This window comes from Onychostoma macrolepis, chromosome 05 (genome assembly GCF_012432095.1).
Source record: "Onychostoma macrolepis isolate SWU-2019 chromosome 05, ASM1243209v1, whole genome shotgun sequence".
In the NCBI taxonomy this organism is placed as follows: Eukaryota; Metazoa; Chordata; class Actinopteri; order Cypriniformes; family Cyprinidae; genus Onychostoma; species Onychostoma macrolepis.
Genome location: NC_081159.1, coordinates 23,307,503 through 23,333,883, shown reverse-complemented (window position 1 = coordinate 23,333,883; position 26,381 = coordinate 23,307,503). Strand labels below are relative to the sequence as shown.

At 37.1% G+C, this 26,381-nt stretch overlaps 1 protein-coding gene across 8 annotated transcripts in view; it reads right to left on the bottom strand.

Annotated features, from left to right (window-relative positions):
• The window catches only part of emid1 (EMI domain containing 1), a 70,361-nt gene extending 49,881 nt beyond the window's left edge, over positions 1-20,480 (bottom strand). For all 8 annotated transcript variants that reach the window (XR_009271168.1, XR_009271169.1, XM_058774516.1 and 5 more), the window contains exons 1-3: positions 19,882-20,480; positions 10,362-10,475; positions 9,901-10,004 (exon numbers count right to left, since the gene is read on the bottom strand). Coding sequence is in view for 6 of the 8 variants with exons in the window: in XM_058774516.1 (XP_058630499.1) it covers positions 9,901-10,004; positions 10,362-10,475; positions 19,882-20,045 (382 nt within the window). In the remaining 2 variants the exon portion in view is untranslated. The remainder of the gene's footprint in view (positions 1-9,900; positions 10,005-10,361; positions 10,476-19,881) is intronic.
• Between the last annotated feature and the right edge of the window lie 5,901 nt (positions 20,481-26,381).

Here is a 26,381-nt window from a genome sequence, read left to right as displayed (position 1 = left end):
TTTATTAAGTTTATAATATGTAAATGTATTTGTGGTATACTTAGCATTAAATACATGCATGTCAAATACATTTTAGTATATTTATTTTTCACTAGGGACAAGCTAATAACAAATGGCTATTTAAATATGCATTACCATTCAAAAGATTATTTTCATGTTTATGTATGTCAAGTTAAAGATAACATTAAAAATGATTTCCGAACACATCCTGTGTGCCTTATGCAGGTTTAGAATGACATAAAAGTAAATGCTGAACTACCCCTTAATCCACCTTCTCAAGTTATATTTGAAGATACAACTACTATGCAGGCACACGTGTTAAGTTAGTCACACACAAGATCAGCAAGCACACGCTGACGCATGAAATCTGTTCACTTTAAATTTCCTGCTGCATTTCATGATGGATCTCTTTTCCGACACTGATTTGCTCTGTTAAGATGAAGTCAGCACTGCACACTCCTGGCCAAAACCACAGGCAGAAAACTCTAATGTACACAGCATACTGCAACTCCATCATCCCTCTGTGAGCACCAGGACCTCCATCATCTCTTAATGCAATAATGCTGTCGCTAAAACCCCAACACAACAGATTAACATTAACACAGTCACTTACATCTGACTTTATCATTTGTACTGACACATATACTGTTTTACTATCCTGCTAGTAAAAAAAAAAAACAACAAAACAGGTCAGATTCTGAAAAAGTGCTTTTCTAAGTGCATTTAAATCTGTTCACTCAGGCATTTATATGTGATGTGGCAAGACACAAAAGCTTACTTATGATAATGTACTGCATATAATTTCACTCAGCATACAATGTGTGAGGAGTGTAAATTTACTTTGAGAGCTCTGTCATGGATCGCTAATAAAGGAAAATATAACATTTTATTTAATATACTATACTTTGTGTGAATGGGGGTAAATTCAAACATAATCTATAAGCAGAATATAAAGATACAATCTGACAGCCCTCAATGCACAACTGGGAATCACTGCAGTTTATTGTAACACAACACCCCCTGCGGTCACCCGCTTTCTTCTTAATCCTTTTATCCTATAGGTTTCTACAGCATTGCTCGGAGCGTGGCTCTAATAAGCATATGTTTGTGTAAAGCTCATCCAAAACCTGCCTCACTAATCACAACCATCTTTACACCACCACGTAAGCACACATAGATCCAGACGCATACAGTATGTACACACCAACACACACATACAAATGTTTGCAAATGACATCAAAGAAACACTGGTTTTTATGTCTTGCTTAATCAGCGGGTCAGGATTAAATGAGCTCTTGGCAACCACAAAATTATTTGAATATGTGAATGACATCATAACCGCTCGCCGCAGATGAAGACTTCTGTGGTTGTCTGTCAGTCTCAGACGACCACAGGAGTTAGAAAGGGAGGTGGGAAACAAGAGACAAAGAAACTGTGTTTTCTCAGATTTTCTAATCTTCTTTCTAATATAAAACACTGCAGTGCCTTTTCATGTGGCAGATGCATAGTTAAGTTTTACAGGGCCATATAAAAATACAACAATAAAACCAAAACACAGCCCAAATAAGATGTGATGTATGTGTAGCAACAAACCTCTGTTTCAATGCATTTAACGATTGAAGAAATGCAAAAACAGCAGGTATAAAATAAATTAAACGGCTGAGAATTGTTACACATGTTTTTTTATGATGCCAAAGCCCCCGATATATGATGATCCCTTTACGAGTGAGCCCCCTTAAAAAATAAAAGACCTCCTATAGTGCGTGAAGAAAGATATTAAGCATGATATTACACATTGGTTGTTTTCATGCCTTTCACAAGACGTTGTACTATTGTTTCATGCTTTTCATCTTCAGACAAATCTTTCTTCCTCCCCATATTGAACGAAAACTGTGACTTGCTTAATAAACAACCTCTTCAAGCAGATTTGACATGTACTGCACCTAAGAAGACCTGGAAAACTAATAAACATGTCTGAGATTGATACAAGTTATCAAAAAAGAGAAAAGATAAAAATAAAATAAAGAAACATTTTCTTTGAAAAACAAAAATCTGAATATTAAATTATATTATATTATATTATATTATACTTGCATAACAATTTGGAACACAGCATATAAAGATGTTTTCAGCTAAATTAAATTATTGGTTTTTACAGTGTCTTTGTACCAAAGTAACCTTCTACCAAAAAGTAATGTTACATTTCTGAACCTTAATTCAATTAAAAATCATTTGTCTAGCACTTTCGCAACCAATATTGTTCTAAAGCAGTTTTACAGAAAAATTGCTTTAAATCCTGTAATTGGGTTCAAGAAGAACACTGCAATGAGAAAAAAGAAGATCACTAACCTTCACATTACTTTTTATTTCTAAATGCTAAAAACTAGAACTGTAATAAAATAAACTGCATATAAAAAATATTGTTAAACAATTAAATGAATTAATATTGCAAGTTGGCATGCTAACTTTTACATCCCAGATGTTGTCAAATCTTTGTTTTACTCAAAAAATGTTCTGCAGCCCCTGATTGAGATCATCATAAAACTCTATGAATTAAGATATAAACTTGTTCTCCAATATCCTTAGAAAAAGAAGAGCGCTAGTAAACTAAGGCCCCGTTTACACTAGAGCGTTTTCGATTTAAAACAGCGTTTTAGAATGAAAACGATCCCCGTTTACACTGGCGTTTCTGCTGCGTTTCAGAAACTATCTCCGTCTACACTACACAATCGAAAACACATGCCATGTGACCATTCATACAGGTACAACCATAGATTCGTATAGGTAGATTCCTGTTATTTAGATGGTGGACGCGTCTGCGTGCTTGGAGCGGTCGAAAGGGGAATCTACCCATACATATCTATAGGTACAACAACGAGCATGATGTTATTGTTTACCCGGTCGTCGAGGATACGCAGAGCGAATGTGGGCAGCCATGCCATCGTTTTTAAAAGTCTCCGTTTTGGTCCGTTTACACTGAAATGCTACCCAGGAGTTTTCAAACTAAAACGAGGTCTGCAGCATTTTCAAAAGTCTCCGTTTTCGACCTCGAAAACGCCGGAGTAGTGTAAACGACAGGTGTAACCGTAGCAAAAGTTATGCGTTTTAAAATGAAAACGCACTAGTGTAAACGGGGCCTAAGACGACTGCTTGAAATTGCAAGCTTAGGGTGAGGAAAAATAGAATGTCTCCTCTATAAATATGTACTTTCCTTCCTTATACTTCACTTCCTCCAGTGGGGCCCCGTGCAATGCAGCACTTCCTGTTTGAGTTTATGTGGTGGGCTGTAGAGTGATGGGCCTGTTAAACCTGAAATTTCTACATAGACTTCACACTCATTTCAGCAGGTGGGTTATGTCGTCCTGCAGAATGATTGGGGCCTTGGGAAGAAATGGACAGCTCAGAGCAGAGAAAGTAAAAGAAGGGAATAATTACAGTACATCACGAATATACAATATACAGAACAGGCAGCAAGAATTTAGAATAACAAACAGCTCACACAACTTACAAAGTTGTTTACAGTAACACAGATGGAAGATGTGGGGTGAAAGAGAGAATAAGACTTCATAGGCCGCTGATAGGCAATTTACAATGTGAATTAAGAATGTGTTCATAATGTGTGTTAATAAGGTGCATCTAGGTCCTTGAGCTGCAGTGAAAGGTGCTGAATACATCAAATGTATATGTTATTATTTGCGCAAAGTCAAAATTTGTCTTCGGAATGTTTATGTTATTATTTGCGCAAAGTCAAAATGTGTCTTCGGAATGTTTATGTTATTATTTGCACAAAGTCAAAATGTGTCTTCGGAATGTTTATGTTATTATTTGCACAAAGTCAAAATGTGTCTTCGGAATGTTTATTCATAATGTATTTAGAACGTTTGTTCCAAATGTTCATTCAAACTGCATATTCAGATTGTTCATTCATTTTGTGTTTTTAGAATATTAATTCAAAGTGTGTTCGGAATGTTCGTTCAAAGTGTGTGTTCATTATGTTCGTTCAGAATGTTAGTTGATGCTCACAAAGTACAAATGCACACAGACACAACAGCTGCACAGTGCACTTCTTGACACCTCATATCTCCCACACACGCTCACACACATGCAGTGCCTCGCTTGAGGAGCATAAACACACCGCAGCCACACAAAGCTGACTGGCTAACACAAAGACGGGCAGGAGGCTCTGCCTGAGGGTTTGGCCCTTTTCCAAGTCATTAAGAACAACTTAAATCATAACAGAATGAAAAGTGCTCTTAAAAAAGAGCCAAAAAACCGCTCCCAGCTGACTGCCTCCATAGTGAGTGTGTGTAACTAACTAATGTTTGAAGCGTGAGAGCTTAACGTGGAACCCCCCGATAAGCTGAGCTGAGCTGTGAAAACACAGATTACATTTCTGTGGCTTTAAAGCGCCCGTCGCATGCCTGCGAGCCGAGCGGGTAATTAGTGCATCAAAAGTGCACAGCCTCACTTTGACCAAGGCGTGGAGTTTGATACGAGGCCCTTCGCATTTCTGAGACAAGCGTGCTAATTCAACACGTCCTCCCACACGACAAACACACAAGCTGTTCACTCCCTCTCCATCACTCGCTGACTGTCAGTCAGTTTCTTTTACTTGCACACACACACACACACTTGAGTAGGGTGAGTTAATGTGTATAAATATAAACATCTCAGAATTAATCCTCATCATTTATTGAAATAAAACACTAAAGGTCTGTGGAGAAATCTTCTTCTAAAAACACTGAGACACTGAGGGGGGAAATAATGATTTAACAAGTGTTAGGTCATTACATTTATCAACAACATAATCTGTGGAGCTCTGCTGAAATAATAAACTGAACTGAAAACAGATATGGCTGAACAATATGTTGAGATAAAGCCTTGATAGACAGTATTTCATTTTTACAGGATAATACATGATTTGTTCAGTGCATTTTAACCTTTTTTTTTTTAATGATCAAGGGTTGTTGTTGTTTTTTTTTGCTTGCAATTCCAACAAATTCTTTACAGATGAGACATACATAACAGGAGATATCCATTAAGGCTTGCTTACAATTACAATTCAGTGTTATTTAACAGAAACATTTATCCAAAGAGACTATCAAATGAGAAACAATTTCAGGGGTAAACCATGAACAATGGAGCAGAAAAGTAGCAAGTGGTTTACAGTTGGATACAGTTGTTGGATGTCTGTAACTGTATCCTGTGAGCACTTCAATCTGAATAACTGCCTCATCTGAAATACTTACACAGAGCACTTTATGTAAAAACAGACAGCAAAACTATATCAGAACAGGATGCACTACAACACTGGGCATTTGAAGTGGTCCACTAATACAGTTTTAAAGGTCTGTGTACAGTATGTGTGTGTGTGTGTGTGTGGTTTTGTGACACATGAGGACACAAATTTGTATAATGACATGGTATGACATAGGTATTACAAGGAGAAGGTGACTTATGAGGACATTACCCCATGTCCACATTTTTCAAAACGCTTATAAATCATAGAGTGAGTTTTTTTAAGAAAGAAAAAATGCACAAAGTTTCCTGTAAGGGGTAGGGTTAGGTGTTAGCACATACAGTTTGTACAGTATACAAACCATTACGCCTATGGAATGTCCCCACAATTCACAAAAACAAATGTGTGTGTGTGTGAGTGAGTATGTATGTGTGAACAAGGGTGGGACACTGATCTTAATGAAAAAGCTTGACATTTACTTCAAATATGTTTTTGTCTTATCAGTGATGTAATGTTTTTACTAGTTCAGACGACGCCGGTGAGAGAGGGAGAACTAATGAGCAAAGAACAAGAGATTACAAGTATGAGAGCAAAGAAGTGTTTGGGCCGAAACAAGAGAAATCTTTGGTATCTCTAATCCACAATCAACTCTTTAAAGCAGGCCTGTTCAATTAATATCCCTTATACAGTATCACAGAACTGCCATCTGCAGATAGTAGTTTTTGTTGCACTAAGGAGTTTTTCTATTTGAATTACGTGAATATTATCTGCTTTAAAGTGGAGATCATGTGTAAGAGATATTGTTTGACCAAAGCAGCATATTTCTCTTTCCGCATTCCACACACCAGAACACAACTAACTGATCCTACAACAACACAGATTCACTGTGCTGAGATGCCATTGCACTTTACATTTCAAACTACAACCCATACTGTGTGCATGAAAATGACCTGGAGCCAATGTAGACACAAACAGAGACAGAGACAGTCAGACAGACTGACTGTTATAAAACAAGATGATGTGGGGGCTGTCTGGACAGTACATCTCACCATATATAAGAGAATAAAGCTCATTCTCCACGGTCTGATATACCAGACACTCATAAGTGTTCATGCATTGCACACAGCATGCTGTATTGCATCAGTGACATGAGCATGTCTTGAGGGTGCTGAAGCCCACTATACACTGTGGTGTCAGAGACAGAACGGAGCTGTCAGTTCCACTCAGGGGTGTCTGTGATCAGAGTTTGTCTCACATGGTACCGATAAGACATTGATGTTCACAGGCCTCACAGTGTCCCACTTAAGGCGGTATCCTCTCTCCATTTCATCATCCCTCTCTTATGATGAACAGCTTTAACTTAATTCACCCACTTTATCTCTCATTTCATGGATGTCTGCTGCCTTTGGGGTATGTAATTGTGTGAAAAGAGAACCGTTTAGATTTTAGTTGGCGGTGTGGGTGTGGGTTTGTCTGTGCCGTTTCATCTTCGGATAAAAGTAAACTCATTTGAAAAATAAGGAACTATAAATGCAATAATCAAGTTCGGATTTGCCCTCTTGGATCAAACCGATTTGCTAACCACATCAGCTCAGTTCACACAGTTACTTGTATAGAGTGCATCTATGAGATAAATAGCACTACTAAAAGGTCAGTGTTGTATTTTTTTATCAGTCTGAAAGCAGAAATAGTTTACCCAAAAACTCTCAAGACTTTCAATTGAGTTACAGGTGTAAGATTTGTGTCCTTGTTACAGTGTAATTATACATTTAAGTACTGAGTAATATTAATTAACTACATTTACTTACTATATGGTTAGGGTTAGGATTAGGGTTACTTGCATGTAATTATGCATACATTCATTGTTATTATAATAGTAAGTACATGTAACATATGTAACAAGGACACCTCAAAATAAAGTGTTACCAATTTTTGAATTTATTCATCAGCTTTAAATGGAGGGGAAACAATAACTCAGGTAAAAATATCACTAACATTTTACTTAAAGCCTGTTTGTATAATGCATTATGAAGGGTTATTAAAGGTTATAATGCATCATCATAACGCATTAATGGGGCAGTCATGGCCTAATGGATAGAGAGTCGGACTTGTAACCCGAAGGTCGCGGGTTTGAGTCTCAGTTCCGGCAGGAATTGTCGGTGGGGGGAGTGAATAACCAGCGTTCTCCACCTTCAATGAGAGACCCTTGAGCAAGGCACTGAACCCCCAACTGCTCCTCGGGCACTGCAGCATTGGCTGCCCACTGCTCTGGATGTGTGTGTGTGTGTGTGTGTTCACTACTGTTTGTGTGCACTTGGATGAGTTAAATGCAGAGCACAAATTCTGAGTATGGGTCACCATACTTAGCCACACGTCACTTCACTCACTCACTCACTCACTCACATTTAATTATTCATAATGTGCATTGTAATACATTATATCTTGTCATAAATAAATATAACTGAATTTAAAATACATAGTGTAACAATGAATTGATAAGTGTTATGATGTATTAACTGTGGTTACAATTATATGATTTTGCATTATAAGATGCATTACAAGACATAATTAATGCATTAAAACTACTTTTATAATGCATTATACATAAAGGCTTTAAATAAAGTGTTACCAATCCTCATTTGTTTTGAAGATGAACAAAAGGCTTATGGGTTTGGAAAGACGTGTGTAAGTAAATGAGGACAGAATTTTCATTTTGGGTAAACTATCCCTTTAATTAATCATTTAAAAAGGATGCATCTGAGCAGTCACTGAATAAACATCAACTCATCATTGATTTCAAGGATGGAATCTGCATTAAACAACATAAAAAATAACTTTTTAATATGCAAGCAAAATAGATATTATAACAGAAAAATGTACCTAAATTAATCTGAATAAAATCAAATTAAAGTTATGAAATGAATGAAGGAATTTAAATCAAACCATTAAATAAAGTTTAACTGAAATCTTGTGAATTGGAACCAAATTGGCTTTAGATTGGACACATATGTGAAGCAACATAAGAGTGAGTAAATTACGCTAGTGTCATTTTTGAGTGAACTAAACTTCTGAAAATGTATAAATGATGAGTGTACATGCTCCTGTTATTACCCAGAGAAGAAAAAGAGCTCCAGATGGACAAAGGCTTTGGCTGTAGGCTAAAGAAACGCCACTTTGCCTCACAGACAAGAAGTAGTAAGTACAGTTAGCATACAGTTACTACTTGAGATTTTAGCATACACACACACAAACACAAAACCACATGACAGACACAGTACAGCATTAAGATCCCTCAAAGCAATTTACAAGACATATTAAAGCCAAACCTGTCTATAAAAGTAAATTAAAGTTCAGTCAAATGAAGACTTGCCACCCTGGCAATGCCTGCCATATTAAATCATTTAGCAGTGCTTAAAAGAGTCCAAACCCAACTTAAAAACTACTAGTGGGTCAGTGGGTACAGCTGGTTCAAACAGCTTAGAAAGCCCAATTTTGGCCAGATCACACAAGACCTGGTTCATTTGGGAGAGGATACAAGACTCTCATGGCTGCTGGCTGGTCCTCACAGTTACTCCCAGCACGACTCACAATGAGGCTCTGGCTGACACTCAGAGAATGCAGCCAAACACACACACAGTCACAGAGCAAAGCAGCCAGAAACAGCACACAAACACAGCTGAGACACGCGCTCACATTAATCACACACTCGCTCACACAGACACGCATGCTTTCGCCGTCTCATAATAGCCATCTATCCTGTTTCTCTTCTTTTGTCTTCTCCACTATTTGCTCTCCTGACAGTGGGACATGATTTACAAACAGAGACAGTGGAGCGAACAAGAAGAAGTAAGCGAGACATGAACTGTGGCCAGGGCAGGACATTAGTTGTGCGGTGGTCTCCTTGTGAGAGCCTGTATAAACATTAAATAACAAATATGGCTACCTCGTAGACCCCAAACACTTGTGTATCATCTCCCATTCCTAGATCATGTCTAGTTCTACACTATGAGCGTGCTGCGGAATATCTACTAGGAGTAGCGAAAAGTGGGGTTTTTTAGCCATGCAACAGCAGTTCAGTCGTCTCCAAAATAGTGTAGCTTTTTCCAGCAACGTTTTCCAACGAGTAGCATGATGAAATCCTACATAGATGCTTTTTGTCACAGTGTGTCGTGCACACAGCCAAGCAAAAGAGGAAATATATTCTCTCTCAAATAGCATTGGGAAGTCAGATTCATTTTTCGTTCTGTCAGGCAACTTATTTTAATAAACCTATTAAAAAATACACCGTCCCTATGCAACATTTCATGTTTAAAAAAAATTATAGATATAAAAAATATTTAGTCAGATTTTGTCAAATACTGCTTTCAAATTGGAGTGTTTCTATTAGTTCGGTATGCGTTTTATTCAGTATAAATTAAGATTCATATCGTTTTGGGCCAGAAAGCCAAAAAAACAAAAAACAAAAATTGTTTCATAATCTCATAGTCGATTTTATAATCTTATCTTTCGAAAAAAAAAAAATTTGTCAAAAGAGCAGCTTGACTACTTTCTAATTGAGTAGATTTCCCAACACTGACAAAAAGACACGCACAGTACAGAGATTCCTTCTTCATAAATGAGTTCTGTTTTGGGATGCAATTAACATTACCAGTCAGTCTTACCTTCCTCACACTGAGGTCCGCTGTATCCAGGACAACATTTCCATTCTAGAGAGGTGATGGTGCGGTACACGACTTTATAGGATGGCCGGACCACAGTGCGATAGCTGCAACACACGCACATAAAATGTAAGTCTGTTTCAAAGTTTGTTATCTTATTTTTACACTAAAAAAATTTTTTTTTAAGATTTTTTGAATGGTAGCATATACTTATAACATTTCATGCATATTATGCAAAAATGTATGGGTTTACAAAATCCTGTCAAGAACTGTAAAACGGAATAATGAGATTATAACTTTACACATGCAACGTTTAATAGTTTTGGGTATGTTTTTGGAACTGTGTCCTATTAGCACATGACCACTGAACAGGAAAATGCCATTACATTTACTGCACAGGCTGCAAAGGGAGCTCCCTAAAATGATATAAACACCTAGTGAGTGTGTGTTGATAATAAACCCACCTTCCTCCATTGCATCCCTGAGGCCACCTGCAGGTCTGATAGACCCTCTGGAGAGTGGTGCCATTCTGCACCTGACAGGTCACCGTCTTAGTCACTGTCTGCGGACACCAGTTCCTAACAGAGAGACAAATATGAGAATCAGAGTACAGCAATCCAATTGACCTCCATCCTGTACTGGATGGTCCTGACGACATAAGAATAATAACACCATAAAACGATCGAATCCAACTCCCACATACTGTAAAAGTGATCAATGTTTTGTTGGACGCCCGTCCTTCAACAGTCTAACAATCTTCTTTGAAAACTCTTTATGATGTTTACGCAGGTTAAATGATCCATACATCCAGCAGGAGAGCATTGTCAGCTCTGTTTACTTTGCGGTCTTTCGCTGGCAATACACATCCGCCCATTTTTATTCATTACGCAGCACTACAAGCAGGTCAAGTCACGGAGGGGGTCGATGTCCTGCGCATGTGAGCATGTGGGCTGCTCATCCAGATTTAAGACAGCTTTTAGAAACTCGAGCCAAAAAGCAGAGCAGAGGCACAGTCCCCGGGAGAAAGACTGGTTCTTTTGTGCTGCTTTTATCAGGGCTTCATTTCACAAAGCGGAAAAAGCCCAGAAACATTTAAACCACTAAAAAAAAAAAAGGCATAACGAATTGCTGACAAAACCCTGAATAAGGTGCCCATTTATTTAGTTTGACTGATTAAAAAAAGTAATAAAGGTCTTTATATATACAGAGAGAGTATTGTGATATATATTGGGATAAGTGTAATAATAATATAATTGGGATGTTATATGGTGCTGTGGGGTTATTTTCATTGCACAATAGCCTACACAATAACGCAAGGCAGTTTGATTTCACACTCTGATATTTTTTTTAAATAATGAAAATATTTTTAATTATTTTAATAAATATAGTAAATATTAAAATATATTAAAATATTATTCCCTTAAGCTATTTGTCACATTACAGTTTGACAGAAAGATTTCAAATTATTGATTTGATCTGTTTCCCACATTATACGCGGAAAAACAAAAAAACAAAACTGTGCAATATCTGCAATCCAACACCAAAATTCAAACCCTGATTAAAGATCAATACTTGGCATCTATGTCTCAATATAATATAGCCATACAAGCCTATAGATTTTTCCTCCAACCCTGTACATACATATACATATGAAATCCTGACTGCCCTTAAAAGCAGCATTGTAACTCACTCAAGGTATGGTTTCAGTCATTATTTAGTGTAAAATGCAAACAAGAGAAACAAGCCTGGGAGAGAAAAGTCATCTGGAAAGTTTGCCACAGTAATCATTAAATGTGCCCTACATAATGTGGAACTTTCTAATTGGGAAGCCAGTGGCAAATCCAGCCCTGATGAGGAGCAGACCAGAGGCAGGACAGAGGAGAGGAGAAGGGGAAAGTAACACAGAGAACCAAAACAAAGCTGTGCGGCCCAAGCCCAGACTCTCGGCACATGCCAGAAGTCACAAAAGAAAGGAATGAACGTGGGTTTGAAGAGAAACACCAATCAGATCTCTTTCCCCCTGAGCTCCCTCATGATTTTTACACAGAACGACTTGAAACAAAGAGCCATTGATAAGTTCACCTCAAACAGACCTTTGTATGAACCATTATGCCTCAAGTTGAGCAAACATAAGTCAAAGAGATGTGGAGCAGAATTCAAAGAGAGTTAATGCACGTGTAACATATGGAGGTCGTTATATCTACTATACTTCAGTGGCTATTATCAATGGCTCAGCTTATGCACAGCTATGATCACACACCAGGAAAACAAGCCAGAGGCCCGTTACATGCTCAATAATCAGCATCAATCTGCCTAGATTACTGTAGATTGTCTGCCTGTTGCATTGCGTGTATGTAGAATTTTAGGGATTGCTGGAATTGGAAAGCGTTTTCAAGCACACACGACATAGCATACCATAACAGCCAAACAAATTAATTTTAATGATGCAATTTAATACTAGGTGTAGGTAAGAGCTAGATGACAGGTCAAAGATTAGTCTCTCTTTAATCTATAAATATTTTTGATGTAATACTTGAATAGGATTATCTTTTACATAAAATATATAGTTTTTTAAAAATAGAAATAGGAATAATTACTAAAATTGTTTGTGTACAAATATAAATCTTTTTTATGATTATTATTATTATTATTATATAACAAATAGTTCCAGTCCTTGCTCACGTTCATGTTTTAAGCTGTAATAAAATAATCTGTAGCCATTCTGCAAAACACTGATGAGGAACTAAATTTCTTGGCATGGTGGAAGAACTGTTATTTGTTATCAATAAATTATAAATTTTTGCTGCTGTGTTTATTTCATAAAACTTTGCTATTGTAGAATAGCAAATATAGCTATTATAAAATTATTCTAAACCATACATATGTTGCACACAATTACATACATTTCCCTTCTTCCATAATAGGATATAATAAATACAGTTAAACAAATACATTTGCACAATATAAAAATTTATTAAATATATCACGTATCATTGGAATGAAATTGTAACCAGAAGCAACATGGCGTGCATCTTCTTCATGCACACGCATTTACAGATCTCACACGTGCTGTTTCCCATCCCATTCCCAGAACCTGCTAAAACTGTGGCCCACAGAACCAGCCCTCAAATATTCCAGAAATTTCCAAAGTCTATGAATTTTAGGTGGTTTCCATGCCCTGCTTGAGATGAGGGCCCCGGGACTCAGAATCTGGAACAGAACTGGAGTGACCACAGGCTTATCCGGTCACTACCTGTCCAACTGCTTCGGCCCAGCCAACAAACACACACAGACTGGACACACAAACACAGAGGCCCGTCTGGCCACAGCTGACGATCATGGAGCTATTTCTATGATCTGCTTATTATTGAACCTAAAACCACAAATCATACCCTTGCCCTTCTCTAGGAAACACAGAAATGCACATATAACTCTACCATAAATAAATTAAAAACTAAAAAAAAAAAAAAAAATTCACTCAATAATTTACCCAAGCAGGCCATGTTCCTACATCAACATCCTTTGTCAACAAAACATACCCTCACAATCAGAGGGCAATGATGGCTTGAGAAAAATGCAATGTAATTCAATAAAATAAAATCCAGTAGAATGAAAATATATTTAAAAAATGCAAATCAATAAAATAAAATAAAATATATATTTTATTTTTATTATTGTAAAATAATGTTCTTTGAAGCTTGAAATCTCCATCCAACAAAAACATCATCTTTTGTTTTTCAAAGAAGAATTAAAGTCATATGGGTTTGTAATGACATGATGAGTAAATGACACCAGAATTGTAATTTTGTGGTGAACTGCATTTATACAGAGGTCAACTCTTTAAATCATGTAAATTCACCTGAGCAAAAACTATCATATATAATTGCTTCCATATTTCACAGTGATTTCAGTTGCACTGAACCCCATCTCATTGATTCTGTCATCATTTTAGCCTGCAAATCTGCTACACAAGTATAGAAATGAGCCAAACTCACTCACAGTAGGAGGAGACGTCCAAGCAATGGACAGATAGAGATCTAGAGCGGCACATTCATCAGAACACAGTTCCCACACTGCCCCCAATCACAATGCCAGCTTGGTGAACAGGGTGATTTGTTCGAGTCCTTCACCCCCCTCTCCTCTCATCTGATCCAGACATCATTTGGTACTTTCCCCAACTGTAACTTCAATTAGCTCCTCTACACTAAAACACAAAACGACATGAAAACCATGCAAAATATCCTCTCTACTTTAAAACAGCACACAGTGCATAGCATTCTCTGGACCTTCACATAAACATTCCGGACACAGTCCAGCTCCATATGAACTAATGAGAGGATTTATAAGCAACACACAACACAAAAGCCTTTCAATGGGAAATGACCCCTCGCCCGCTTTCTGAACAGAGAGATAGAGGCGAAGGCAGCTAAAGTCTGCTTTGATCCAGATTTAAACCTCGGGGCAGGGAGAGACAGAGGGTCAAAAGAGGAGGAGCAGTACTTACAGACCATTATTCCTGTAATCTAACATCTCTCCATCACAAAGCATTTATGAGGGCTCATTATGAAACCCAGTTATCAACCCACACTCTAATTCTCTCTATGATAACAGTTCCATTTATCGTTGTGCCTTGAAAATAGTTCAGTAATGTGAGATGTAAAGAACTAGCAAAAACCATTTTTCGTTACAAATCAATTGACTTGGCGATATGGTTCTTTAAGGTCCACAGTTCACACCACTTCAACAAAACAGCAACGGTGCTATTGGGTCAGTGTGATCATGACATCTCCAGTATGTTTTCCAACATTCAAAAGCCCAATCTAAGACATTAATATAGTGCAGTTTTTAAATAAATAACTAAATAAATAAATAACAGGATTAATAATTTAGCACATTAAGTACAAATTAAAAAATAGATAGATAGAATATAAATTATATGAATGTAAATATATACATGTAAATATTTTCTAAATATATACTGTATGTGTGTGTATTTATATATAGATAAAAATATACACAGTAAACACACACACATATATTATGTAAACAAAAACTTTTATTTTGGATGCGATTAATCGTTTGACAGCACTAAAATAAATAAATAAATCAGGGCTAACAATTTAGGACGTTAATTTAATGCAATTTAAACTAAATACATAATAAACCTAATTGATAATGGCCTGTATAGAAAATTAAACTATTTTTAAAAATGGTGCAAAATAAAGAATATAAGAATGTATTTGGTGTAAACTTCAGACTGATTGACAAACTTGATTGCAAAATTTGATAGCTTCATGCCAACTTCTGTTGAATGTAGGCCAATGAGAGACAGATGCTTAAAGATATGGAAACAAACAAACAAAACACTGTCTTCTAAATTATAATTAATCCTTTACACACAGCTGTAGGTTTAAACCTTTGAAAAGATAATGCACTGGGAATCACCACTGAGCCCCTGTACAATCCCTGTAAAGAGTGTACTCTGAATTCAGCATCTGCTAAATGAGTACTTGCATACTTTTCTCTCTAAATGAAGGCAATTGAAGCACAAGCGATTACAGCATTATATTTATTGGCCTTTTCAAAACACATTGAGCTGAAAGCTTCATTGACATCAATTCTGCTTCTAGCTTCATTGTGTCTCAGATATGCGGTAGGTAATGCAAGTTAAAAGGTGTGAAAGTTTTCAACAGCCCAGCAATGCTACATTTCACTGGCATCAACATGCACTTGGCCAGCAGATCGAAAGACTGACTCTCTTCCTCACATACATACACACATGGGTCCAGAAACGTAATAAATAACTCTGCAATGCACACAGATCATAGCACAGACTGTAAGGGGGAGATAACTCAAATCAAAAAGGGATGGCAGGAATCACACAGAGCTGGACTGAGTGCAACTCAGCACGCAGTGAGCGGCAAGCAAGCCAAGGCCATTAAACAAAAGCAGCACAACGCACACATGCACACAAACTAGAGGAAAGATCATGAAACTGTCTCATTTTAGACAAAAGGAAAAGCAGTGCGCCTCATTTAAAGCATGAATGCTAGCTTTCAACACACAACGCATGAGACAACGCTAAGACGCAAATGTTGACTCCCGCAATGTAGCACAGACTACAAAGATTATTGACTCTGGAGGCAAATAAATTAAGTTTGAACAAGAAGACAATGGAAAGCTGTGGCAGCTGGACAGAAGGGGAGGAAAGAGAGCATTTCATCATCGGGTCAGTAATGAAGCCCTCCTGGGATGCACTAGGGGGGTAAGATAACCCAATTAGGCCGCGCTCATGACGTCCAATGCTAGGCAAAACAGTGAGGGACAGATAAGATTAATGGGCTGCTGAAAGAAAGCATCAAAAAGTACTAAAAGAGAAAAAAGAAAGAAAGAACGACAAAGCTTGGCAGAAATGAGCAGGGACCCCTTTTCTGTTCCTCCGATTTGCTCAAGAATGGTTCAAAGGACAGGTCAAAGGCCATGGTGGGAGACAGTCCTTCTCCAGAGTCGGATTTAAGGGCCGGCCTCACAGGATAAACAGCCCTGAAGCGGATGGTATGGATGAGTGAGTGCACACAGAAACACCCATAGATCATGAAGATGATCAGTGCATATTTCCCTAAGTATCTCTATCCTCACATTGAAACCGATTTCTTGACTGATTGATCTGAGTTTCATGCTCTCCACATGACAATCTTGATTTATATCTGACACCAAGCGAGAGTGCTGCAGCATTTGTTTTCAGTTTAGAAGACCTTATTTTCCAGAACAGGGACTAAATTCATGAAACAATCTTAAGAATAAACTTCTTATTAACTGCCATTTTCTTCCTATTTTCTAACTTTGGAATAAAATCAAGAGTATTTTGTATTTCACAAATATTTTTTAAGAAGTTTACTTTTTCTTAAGATTATTCTGAAGACAAAACCTAACAAAAACCTGAATTCCTGAGAAGAACCATCGGTGAAAATAATTTTTATCGAGTTGAACAGTCTTCTGTGAACGTCTTCATACAATGATGCAACACCAAAGCCTGTCAGTTTCTTCTTTAAAAAAGAAAATAGCTTAATATCTCAAGAATTTTTTCAAGAATGACATTTACAAACTTGATAGAATTTATCTTAACAATTTTTTTAATTTCTTTAAGAAGATTTTTGCGACTCCACAGAACAATTCAATTAAATGTGCCCATTAAAACTTGAATGAAAGTAATGAAAATTATAGCCATACATATAAGAAATATTTCCTCCTCCTATTTTACAATTTGCAGTGTACTCACAATGCAGAGGAGAAAAACAAATACAGTAAACAAAATGTATCTAATGTGTATAACCCACGGAAGCATCAAAGAGTCCCTGCTTTCGTGGAGGCAGAATGAGGTAAAGGTGGAGCTGGTTGGTTGGTGCTGATGGGTCAGCAGTTAAAGGTCCCTCTGGGGTCCCAAGTCTCACACTCCCACCCTGAGCGCTGCTCTCCATGGCAGTGAAGCCGAGTAGAACAGGAAATAGCTGCTGACTTAACCCCCAACTGCGCTCGGCTTCACCGGCCCCTAATTAGACAGACATTATTAAGGGGCTTTTCTCAGAACATTTACGTTTCAGGCATTGTCTTGGCTATGTGCAAAATGGATTAGGTTAAAGGTTAGGATGTGTATCGGGGTTAATTATGATTTATGGCAGAAGTTCATATGCCTGTTCAGCCTCTCTCAGTGATGCTTTAGAATGCAGAATAAACAGTTTCTCTGTGCTCTAGCGTGGGAAACTAAATTATGCAGGTATCTATACAGTACATTACCATGCAGTTCTAACTGACAAACAGTGAGATTCTGTGTAGCTGAACTACAGTATAAAGTATACCCAACATAATGTGTAATCGAACATTTAAAGGATTAAAAGCATGTTGTGCATCTTTCAAAACAAGTGCACAATGCTAAGACCAGTTGTAGTCTGATTAACGAGTATAAATGCTGGACAAAAGATACAAACACATTATGTAGGTCTATTAGTCAGGTTTCTCATTTTTAGTCAAACTAAAGCATTTATATAACATTTTTAAAAAGATAAATGATTATTTTAGTCATACTGAACTACTATATAAATATATACATATACATGCACTATCTATAACATATTTGATATTATTTATTATGATCCACTTTAAATATATTTGTCAATATTTACATTTTTCAATTTAATCCATAAGTTTTTAAATTTAATAAATGAATGTTTCCAAAGACAAATAATCAAGATCTTAGTAATTACCAAAATAATCTTTATTTATTTATTTACACAATCAATCAGCCCTAACACACAATTACATATATTTTACCAGGTAACCTAAATGACTAGTTTACGAAAACAAGTCATTTTTATAAATGAAGTTAGGAATAAATTGCAGTTTAAATGTAAAAAAGAAAGGCTGAACAAGATTTACTATATAAACAAGTAAACTCAAAGCAGCTGCATCCTGAGTATGTCAAACGGCCTAAAGTATAAACACAAACTTTGTTCTTTATATCTAAAGTTATATTGCACCTCTTAGTAAACAGTGCTGCCTATCCAAATCATCTCAGAGATGTCGGTGACCTCTCCTCAATGCATCATCAGACAGCAGTGCAATAAACTTCTCTCTCACAGCATGTAGACGATGCAGCTGCATGTGTTTAGTAAACACCGTCTGTTTCATCAGTCTGTGACTGACGGGAGGAGGGGGTGAGAAATCAAACCATCAGCACAGAGAGCGAAGACGACTCAACACCTGTGTACTTCAGAGACACCCCACATCCCACCCACAACAACTCTAAGCCATTTACCCAAACAGAGTAAATATTTACATGATGATATGAGGGTCAGATCAAGGCCATAAGCTGTGGTCACAGGTCAGTCAAGGTGATGAGGTCTGGACAGAAGTGGAGGGCTTACATGTTGGATGATGTTTTGCCTAATTTCTTGCCATGTTATGTCTCAAAAAAAGCCTAATCAACCACATGCAAATCCAGCACTAGAGGAGGGAAATGAAAAAGATGACATACTGATTAAAAAAACAAAAAACAAACACCGTTGATTACGTCTGATTTAGCATTTAAAAAAAAGCTTGCCTAAATATGAACCTGAAAGCAAGATTGCATAAATATGCAAATATTCAAAAGCTCTCTGTCCTGATGAATGGGTGAGTTGAAGTTTGAATAAGTCTGGACAGTGATACCGATATATTTTACGCATGTTTTAACTGGAATAAACCATGGACAAAGGTACAGACAGGAGAGATGGGTGTTCCCCCATCTCAGGAAAGAGGAAACAGACTGTCAGACTCACAACAGGAGCATTACGTGGAGAGCAGGGAAATCAGCATTGCGTTTAGATAGAAGTACAAACAGAGTAGAATAAAACTGATTAATAGTTTATTTTCACAATATATCAGTCTTTATTCATCTACAAAATGCCACAGTTAATATAGCAAGTTACCAGTTATCATTAAATTCTGCTGTGTGCTCTTCTGGAAAACTCATCTTAAACTGGTATCTGTTTTGGAACAGGTTTCTAGCTGGTCATAGGCTAATTGACAAGCCACAATGTTTTAGAAACCAGCTTAACCATGTTAACCAGTGGCAGTTTTATTCTAGCCCATTAGTTACTGACCAGCTTGGACCAACTAGAACCTACTATGTTTTCACACAGCTGAATTTTTCAACTGGGAATGTAGCAAATTCAACAAACATTGAAATATGAATTTACTTATCTCGGCTCATTATTCACTAACGGGTTGCCTCTTGTTGAAATATTTTAACGGTTGTCTATTTTGTGTGAAGAAGAACGTATGCTACTTTTCCCCTCGGGAATCTTTTAAGTTTTTAACTGACTGCAAACAATCGATAAAAAGTAGTTAAAGTGGACATAAATGGCAAACATTACTCGAAACAATGTAAAACTTCAACTGACAACTTCTGCCCAACAGATTACTTCTATCATGTCATATAAACCTTACCTCTTCGACTGATCTTTGTGGAGTGCTGTCCCGGTCTGGTATTTGTAAACTCCGGGTCCCCACGTCCCCTGAACGCATGTCAGCCACAGTACCAGCAGCAGCGTCCTCAGGAGGAAAGAGCTCCGGTGAACCGCAGACACCGAGCGCCCGTCACCCGCTCCCATTTCAGCCGCGTCAACTATACGGAGACCCTAGTCAGCAAAATACCTTTCCTAATACTGTCCCGCTAATGTTCAAACTGTGACTAGAGGACAGATATACGACTCGCAAAACTAATTTCAGAACTGCCGTTTCTCTTACGAGCATTAAAATAATAAAAATCTAGTTTATGTGCACTGTTGCGTCTCAAACACGAGAGTTAAAGTTTCAGAGGATTGTCATCGGCAGACTCCGCCACAAATAAATCTCCTCACAAAGTTTGCTCGCAAACCGCAAGACAAACGTTTCTTAGCAGCCACCCAAACCGGTCCCGCCTCACTCCTCCATCTCCGTCTGTGCGTTACGGTATATTTCTTGACTACATCAACACAATGGGCAAGAAAGCTGTTTTATAGTCGCCTTGAGCCCCACAGCCCGTGTAGTTTTTTTCACCCAGCCCAGTTCCCTCTCCCTCTGTCCTCTCACACATGCAGCACTCCCCACTTCCCTGCTCTTCCAGTGAAAACTTTTACACATTAAATTATGCACTGAATTATGCTGGCCTCATTTAAAATATACAAAAAGAGCCAGAGAGGCTAATAAGCACATCCACTACTCACAGAAATGACAACTGTTTCTCCAAGCAATACTTAATTGGAGTCTTTTCTCCAGCAATCTCACCTCACCTGTCTCCTTAGGTTCAGAAGCGATCTGAGCAATGTCTCACACTATGCACAAAATGACCAAGATACCAACATTTACAATCAAAAGTCAATATGATCTCTATAACATAATCTCCTCAATATGCTCTTCTAAGACAAATGTTATCAATATAAAAATAATAATAATAAAAAAGAACTGTAAAAACTTCACTTGTTTCATTTGGGTCTGTTTTTATATCTCCCAAGAAATATTAGGTGAAACATCTAAGACAAAGTTAATGCTTTAGGAATATTTGAATAAAGATTTATTGTTACTGCACTGATGCCAGAGCAAATTATTTAAAAAACATTTATTTTAAGTTGACAGCATTTCCTTTTCTATTCACTAATGAAGTAATGGTAGAAACATTTTCAATTTATATTTATTTATTAAAAAAAAAGTTCCAAATGTTTTCACAGCAATGTCATATTTAGAACCATTTTGGGTTCCCCGTAGAACCTTTTAGTAAATTAGTACATTTAAATAATCAAAATAAACTTTTTTTCCACTATAAAGAACCTTTTGTGCAATGTTAAAGGTTCCTTGTGGAACCACACTGTCAAAAAATTTACCCCTAAACTAAAGGTACACTTTTTGCACAACAGTTTGTCACTAAGCCTTAAAGGGGCAACTTTACCATCCCTAAAAGTTGCATATTAGTACCTTAGAGTAGTTCTTAAGGTACTACTTTGAATCTTTTAGGTGTAAATAAGGTATGTTACGGGTAAGTTAAGAGTACTGCCTTAATGACAAGCTGTTGTACCCCTAAAGGTAAATTTTTTTTCTTATATTTAAGACTGTATAATGCCTTTCATACTAAAGATCATTCCAAATGTGGTTTACAGTTAATCTTGACAACACATCTTATAAAAAAAAAAATTTTTTTTCTTCTCAGTTATTTGGTCTACCCCCATTCTAAATGATAAATAAACATAAGAAGTGCTAAAGCATTTTTTTCCTCGCCTCTTCACATGCTTACACTTCAGATGGCTTAATGAGTCAAATGACTGCCATAACATGAAAACCTCTTCCAGAAGACAAAGCACAGTCTAACGTCTGGATAGCATCCAGAACAGGGCAAGGGGAGAGAGCGATACAGAACGAGAACCTCGGGAACACGGTTTACTCTAACCTCTCCTCTGCCCGGTGAAAAAGGGGAACTAAGGGGTTTCTGAAAACCGCAAAACTGTGGTCCACGTCCAAGCTAAACACCTGGCTCAGCAGGCAGCACGGACTCAAGCCCACTCATCTACATCTGAGGTCGAGGTGACTATGCTTGGCGGACCCCCTGACAGCCAGAGAAATAAGCAAAGCACGGAGCAGGGGCATCAATCACACGCGCCGCCAAGATCTGCAGGTGTTGAGGGGGTGCCACTTGTCATAGTTTGACATGTTTGACTACAGTTTGACTAAAATAAAGGGCAAAATTGAACTAGCAGAATGTGAGGTACTGACAATGGAAAGTAAAAATTAGTACATCATATCCTGTGTTTGATTAAATAGGCTTTATTCCTGCTGCCAGATTTGGTCAAAAAGAAGCAAGTAGGAAAGTTACGATGAGGGGGTGTGCAACATTTCAGCACTTTAAATTTGGTGCGTCCGTGGCATTTTAAAAAGCGGCCATGCCAACCAGGCACTGAAGCATTTCAGGGTTAATATAAATCCCTGCTGTGGAAGACAGCTGAAAATAATCTGGGCTTCAAAAGAAATAAAAAGGTAGGCCAGTAGTGGTAGGAGTCTTTGTATTAACAAACTCTCTTGTTTTGCTACTTGATTCTCTGTCTTCATTGCTCTACTGAGAAATTAAAGCTTGTTGTGGCATAATAATGTTGGAAACTAAATCTAAAATGCAAATTATTGCCCAGCTCTAATCTGCTAACTGTGACTATAAAAAATGAAGATATCAAGATATTACAGTCGTTAACATTGTGATTTTCTGCAAAGCTGCTTTGTGCTATAAAGTGCTATACAAATAAATTTGGCCTGACTTCGACTTGACATAAAATTTATAGCAATTTCAACTCGGGTTATAGTAAGACACTTACAATAAAAATACAAAAGCACAGCCATAAAATGTAACCAAATTGTGAAAAACACAAATTACTTGCTAATTATTTCTGTGAAAAGTTTATCTAATTTTACAGCATTGTTGCCAAAACAAAGTAATACCTAAAATTACCAACTTTACAGCAACAACTTCGAAGTTGCATTGTTATTAGAAGTAGTGACAGATCTTTTCTTCAGAGTGAAACGGATCATCGGAAAAAGCTTCACTTGGTCAATTGTACGAAAAGGTTTGTAGTTTATGCAGACATAATATTAGGTGCAAACGCTACAAATGCTGAAAATTGAGCTTAACCTGTACTGAACGTGAAATATTTCTATAAATGAAGCCACCTTATTGTTTAACACCTTCTTGTTTAGTTGTTAAACACACTCTTTATAGCCTTGAATTGATTATGTAAACTTTTAAAAGTGCCCCCAATGAATGTTCCTTGTGGTCACCTCTATTGTTAACAGAGTTCCTGGTGCAAACATTGAGCACTTATTGGCACTTTAAACATTCCAGAAACAAGGATTTGCTGAGAAGAGGGCACTTCATTCTAAACTTAGTGTTGGCAAAGCTCTCTGTATGTTCTCTACGCTGTGTTAGAAAGACTTTGTCCCACTTAATTATAAAGAATTGGCTAACCTGGCCATAATTCGTCTATTTTTAACAAAGAATCAGCCAGACTCGGACAAAAAAGAGGAGAGTAAGAATAAAAAAGGTGGAGATATCCCAGGTGGAAAAGTTCCTTTCTGCTCTATTTGATACAGATACATTTTTTTTTCTACAGACGCTTGCTTTTCCTCGGCAAACTTTGAGCTTTCAGAAGCAGGAAACATATATCAAGTTCTATAAGAATGGGTCGAATTCCTCTGGTGACCCAAAGGTTATGTATGAAAAATGTGACATATGCCAAACCGAAGCATAAACATATGCAGATCGGACATGAAAAGACAAGCCTCTTAAATTTATGCTCTCATACCTATATCCTGTACGTATATACGGCACATAAGTTAGAATATGTCTGCCCTCAACCTAACTGATGTGCTTTTTTTCATTGAGGTTTTGTTGGAGAATGTACCGTTGAACAGCACCATGAGTGAAGGGTCTGGGGGAAGCCTCAGATGGGAGCTGGTACAGATGCCTGGGTGAAACATAATCTAGAGAAAGAAATGTTAGGACTGTAATTAAGTGAACACAAAGCAGCCCCTCTTTCTCCCACTAGTACCATCCCCCATGATTCTGAAGGCCCATGGGTGTCAGAAATGTCATGCGGAATCATTTAGACAGACTTAATAAAGAGATCTATCCTCTGAGATTACATATATCAGGGCCTGGAGAGGGATCAGGAGATCGGGGTGCATGAGCTGTGCTGGCAGGAGTCCAGACGTCAGACAAACAGAGACGAGAAAGTAGTTGCCTTCTGCTTCTCCTTGCGGCTCGATGGTACCACAAGACACTAGTTTGGAGTGTGCTGCCTCCTAGTGGTACACACACACACACACACACACACACACACACACACACACAAACACATGTATAGAATACAATAGAAAAGCGTTATTTTAGATTTTTCAAATAACAGTTTTACACATAAATGCACTGTTAATGAGCATAAAACACACATTTTAAAAATCTGAATTATATTAAACTTTTGTTCAGTAGTGTATATAAAAATGAATGATATATTGGGAGCCAAATGAGCTTCGTAAGACCACAAAAATTTAAACCTAGAAAATAAGTTAATAAGTGTAACTAACAAATAAGTAAATTTGTGAAGTAAGAAATCCATTCATTCATTTTTCACTTAAATTGTTATGCAGGTCTATAATTTGCAATGGCAAACACAACATATTACTGTAAATTAGATGCAATATAAGTATAGTTTTGACTAGTGATCTTAAACGTTTTGGCCCCACTGTATATATTTTAATCTTAAAATCTTGATTCTGAAAAATAAAAGTTAATAGACATACAATATTTTTTACCTACCCAGACAGATTTTCTTTAAGTACCTAATATGATGTGTTTGGCAGTAAAAAGGTCAGCCTCACAATCCTTTGTAGCATATAAACTGCAGAGCTTAGAGAACTCCTGACTAAAACTAATCAAAACTTATTGTTGATGAAAAGACAGATATCAAGCAATGACAGACACTCTTAACTCCACAGTGCTACAGAAGTCTATGCCGTGTATTAAATGAACTGTGGTTTATAGAAGGGTCGATGTGTAGGGAAAGTTCTGACTGCAGTCAGTAAACAGATCAGACTGGCCAGCTTGTGTCTAGACTGTCTCTAGCTCCTCTCGCAGAACTAAATTTTACAGGAGCATATAAAGACTCCGGAAGGCTGGGTAAGAACATCAGTTTATCATTACAGATCGTAAAATGTGTTTCCTTTATGCTCAGCTTCAGCCCAACTGGAGAGTCTCTTACAACTTAAGGCAAGGAGATGAGGAGATGCACATAGTACATAATACAGAAGTAAAAAACCTAAATCCCTTAAATAAATGTAAATCAGAGGAGTGTCACTTTAATTTGACTTCCATGCAGGTCTAAAGCAGTTAAGTGTGTTGTGGAAGTCTTTAATAAGTGGAGCGGTGAGCCACAGACGGAAGTCTGTGTGAGGTTTACTGATTATTTCCAGTGCTTCCTCCAGGTCTTTCATTTTCACTAACAAGTTGAGAAGTACTCATCAAGTTTTGGTGAAACCTCCTTCCACTTCCTCAAAATGTGTGTTTACTAACATACAGTTTGGGTCGACATTGTCAGTTACAAAATATATTCATTATAAATACTGACAAATCCACCATTAACTTCTATGAATGTGTTAAGATGTTCAAACATTGATAAAACAGCGTATTTTTAAGCACATCCGATATGTATACTCTACCATTTAAATGCTTGTGGTCAGTAAATTGTTTTAAATGTATTTTTTATTTACTTGAAAAATAAATTAATACTTTTATGCAGCTTTTATTAAATGTTGTTCTTTTGAACCGTCTATTCATCAAAGAATCCAAAAATAGCATTTTACACAAAAATATTAAGCTGTTTTCAACACTGATAATATTAAGAAATGTTCCTTTGAGCGCTAAATCAGTATATTAGAACGATTTCTCTAAATGATCATGTGACACTGAAGACTGGAGTAATGGCTATTGAAAATTTAGATTTACATTTTAATATATATTAAAATAGGAAATAGCTGTTTTAAATTGTTTTAAAAATGTTTTGTATTTTTTTAAATCTAATAAATGCAGACTTTGTAAGCGTTAAGAGGATTCTCACAAAAACATAAAAAAATCTTACTGACCCCAACCCGTTGAGGTCAGCTATTTTAAAATTTCTCCAATTTTGTGCAGTTCCCCCCAACAAAGGGCATTAACAGCTTATGAACAACAACATATTTACTTGCCTTTCAATTCTCTGCACCTCCACAGTAGAGATGGCTGAAACCCTGATTCAGTCTGATTTTTATTCAGCTTCTCTTCTCACTGGTTGCAGCACGTTTGTTCTTGTCATGCAGTCAGTTAATTTTGAAGATCACTGGAAGTGAAAGGCACAAATGAGAGACATGACAATATCAATCGGCGAATCAAACCCTTGGTAGGA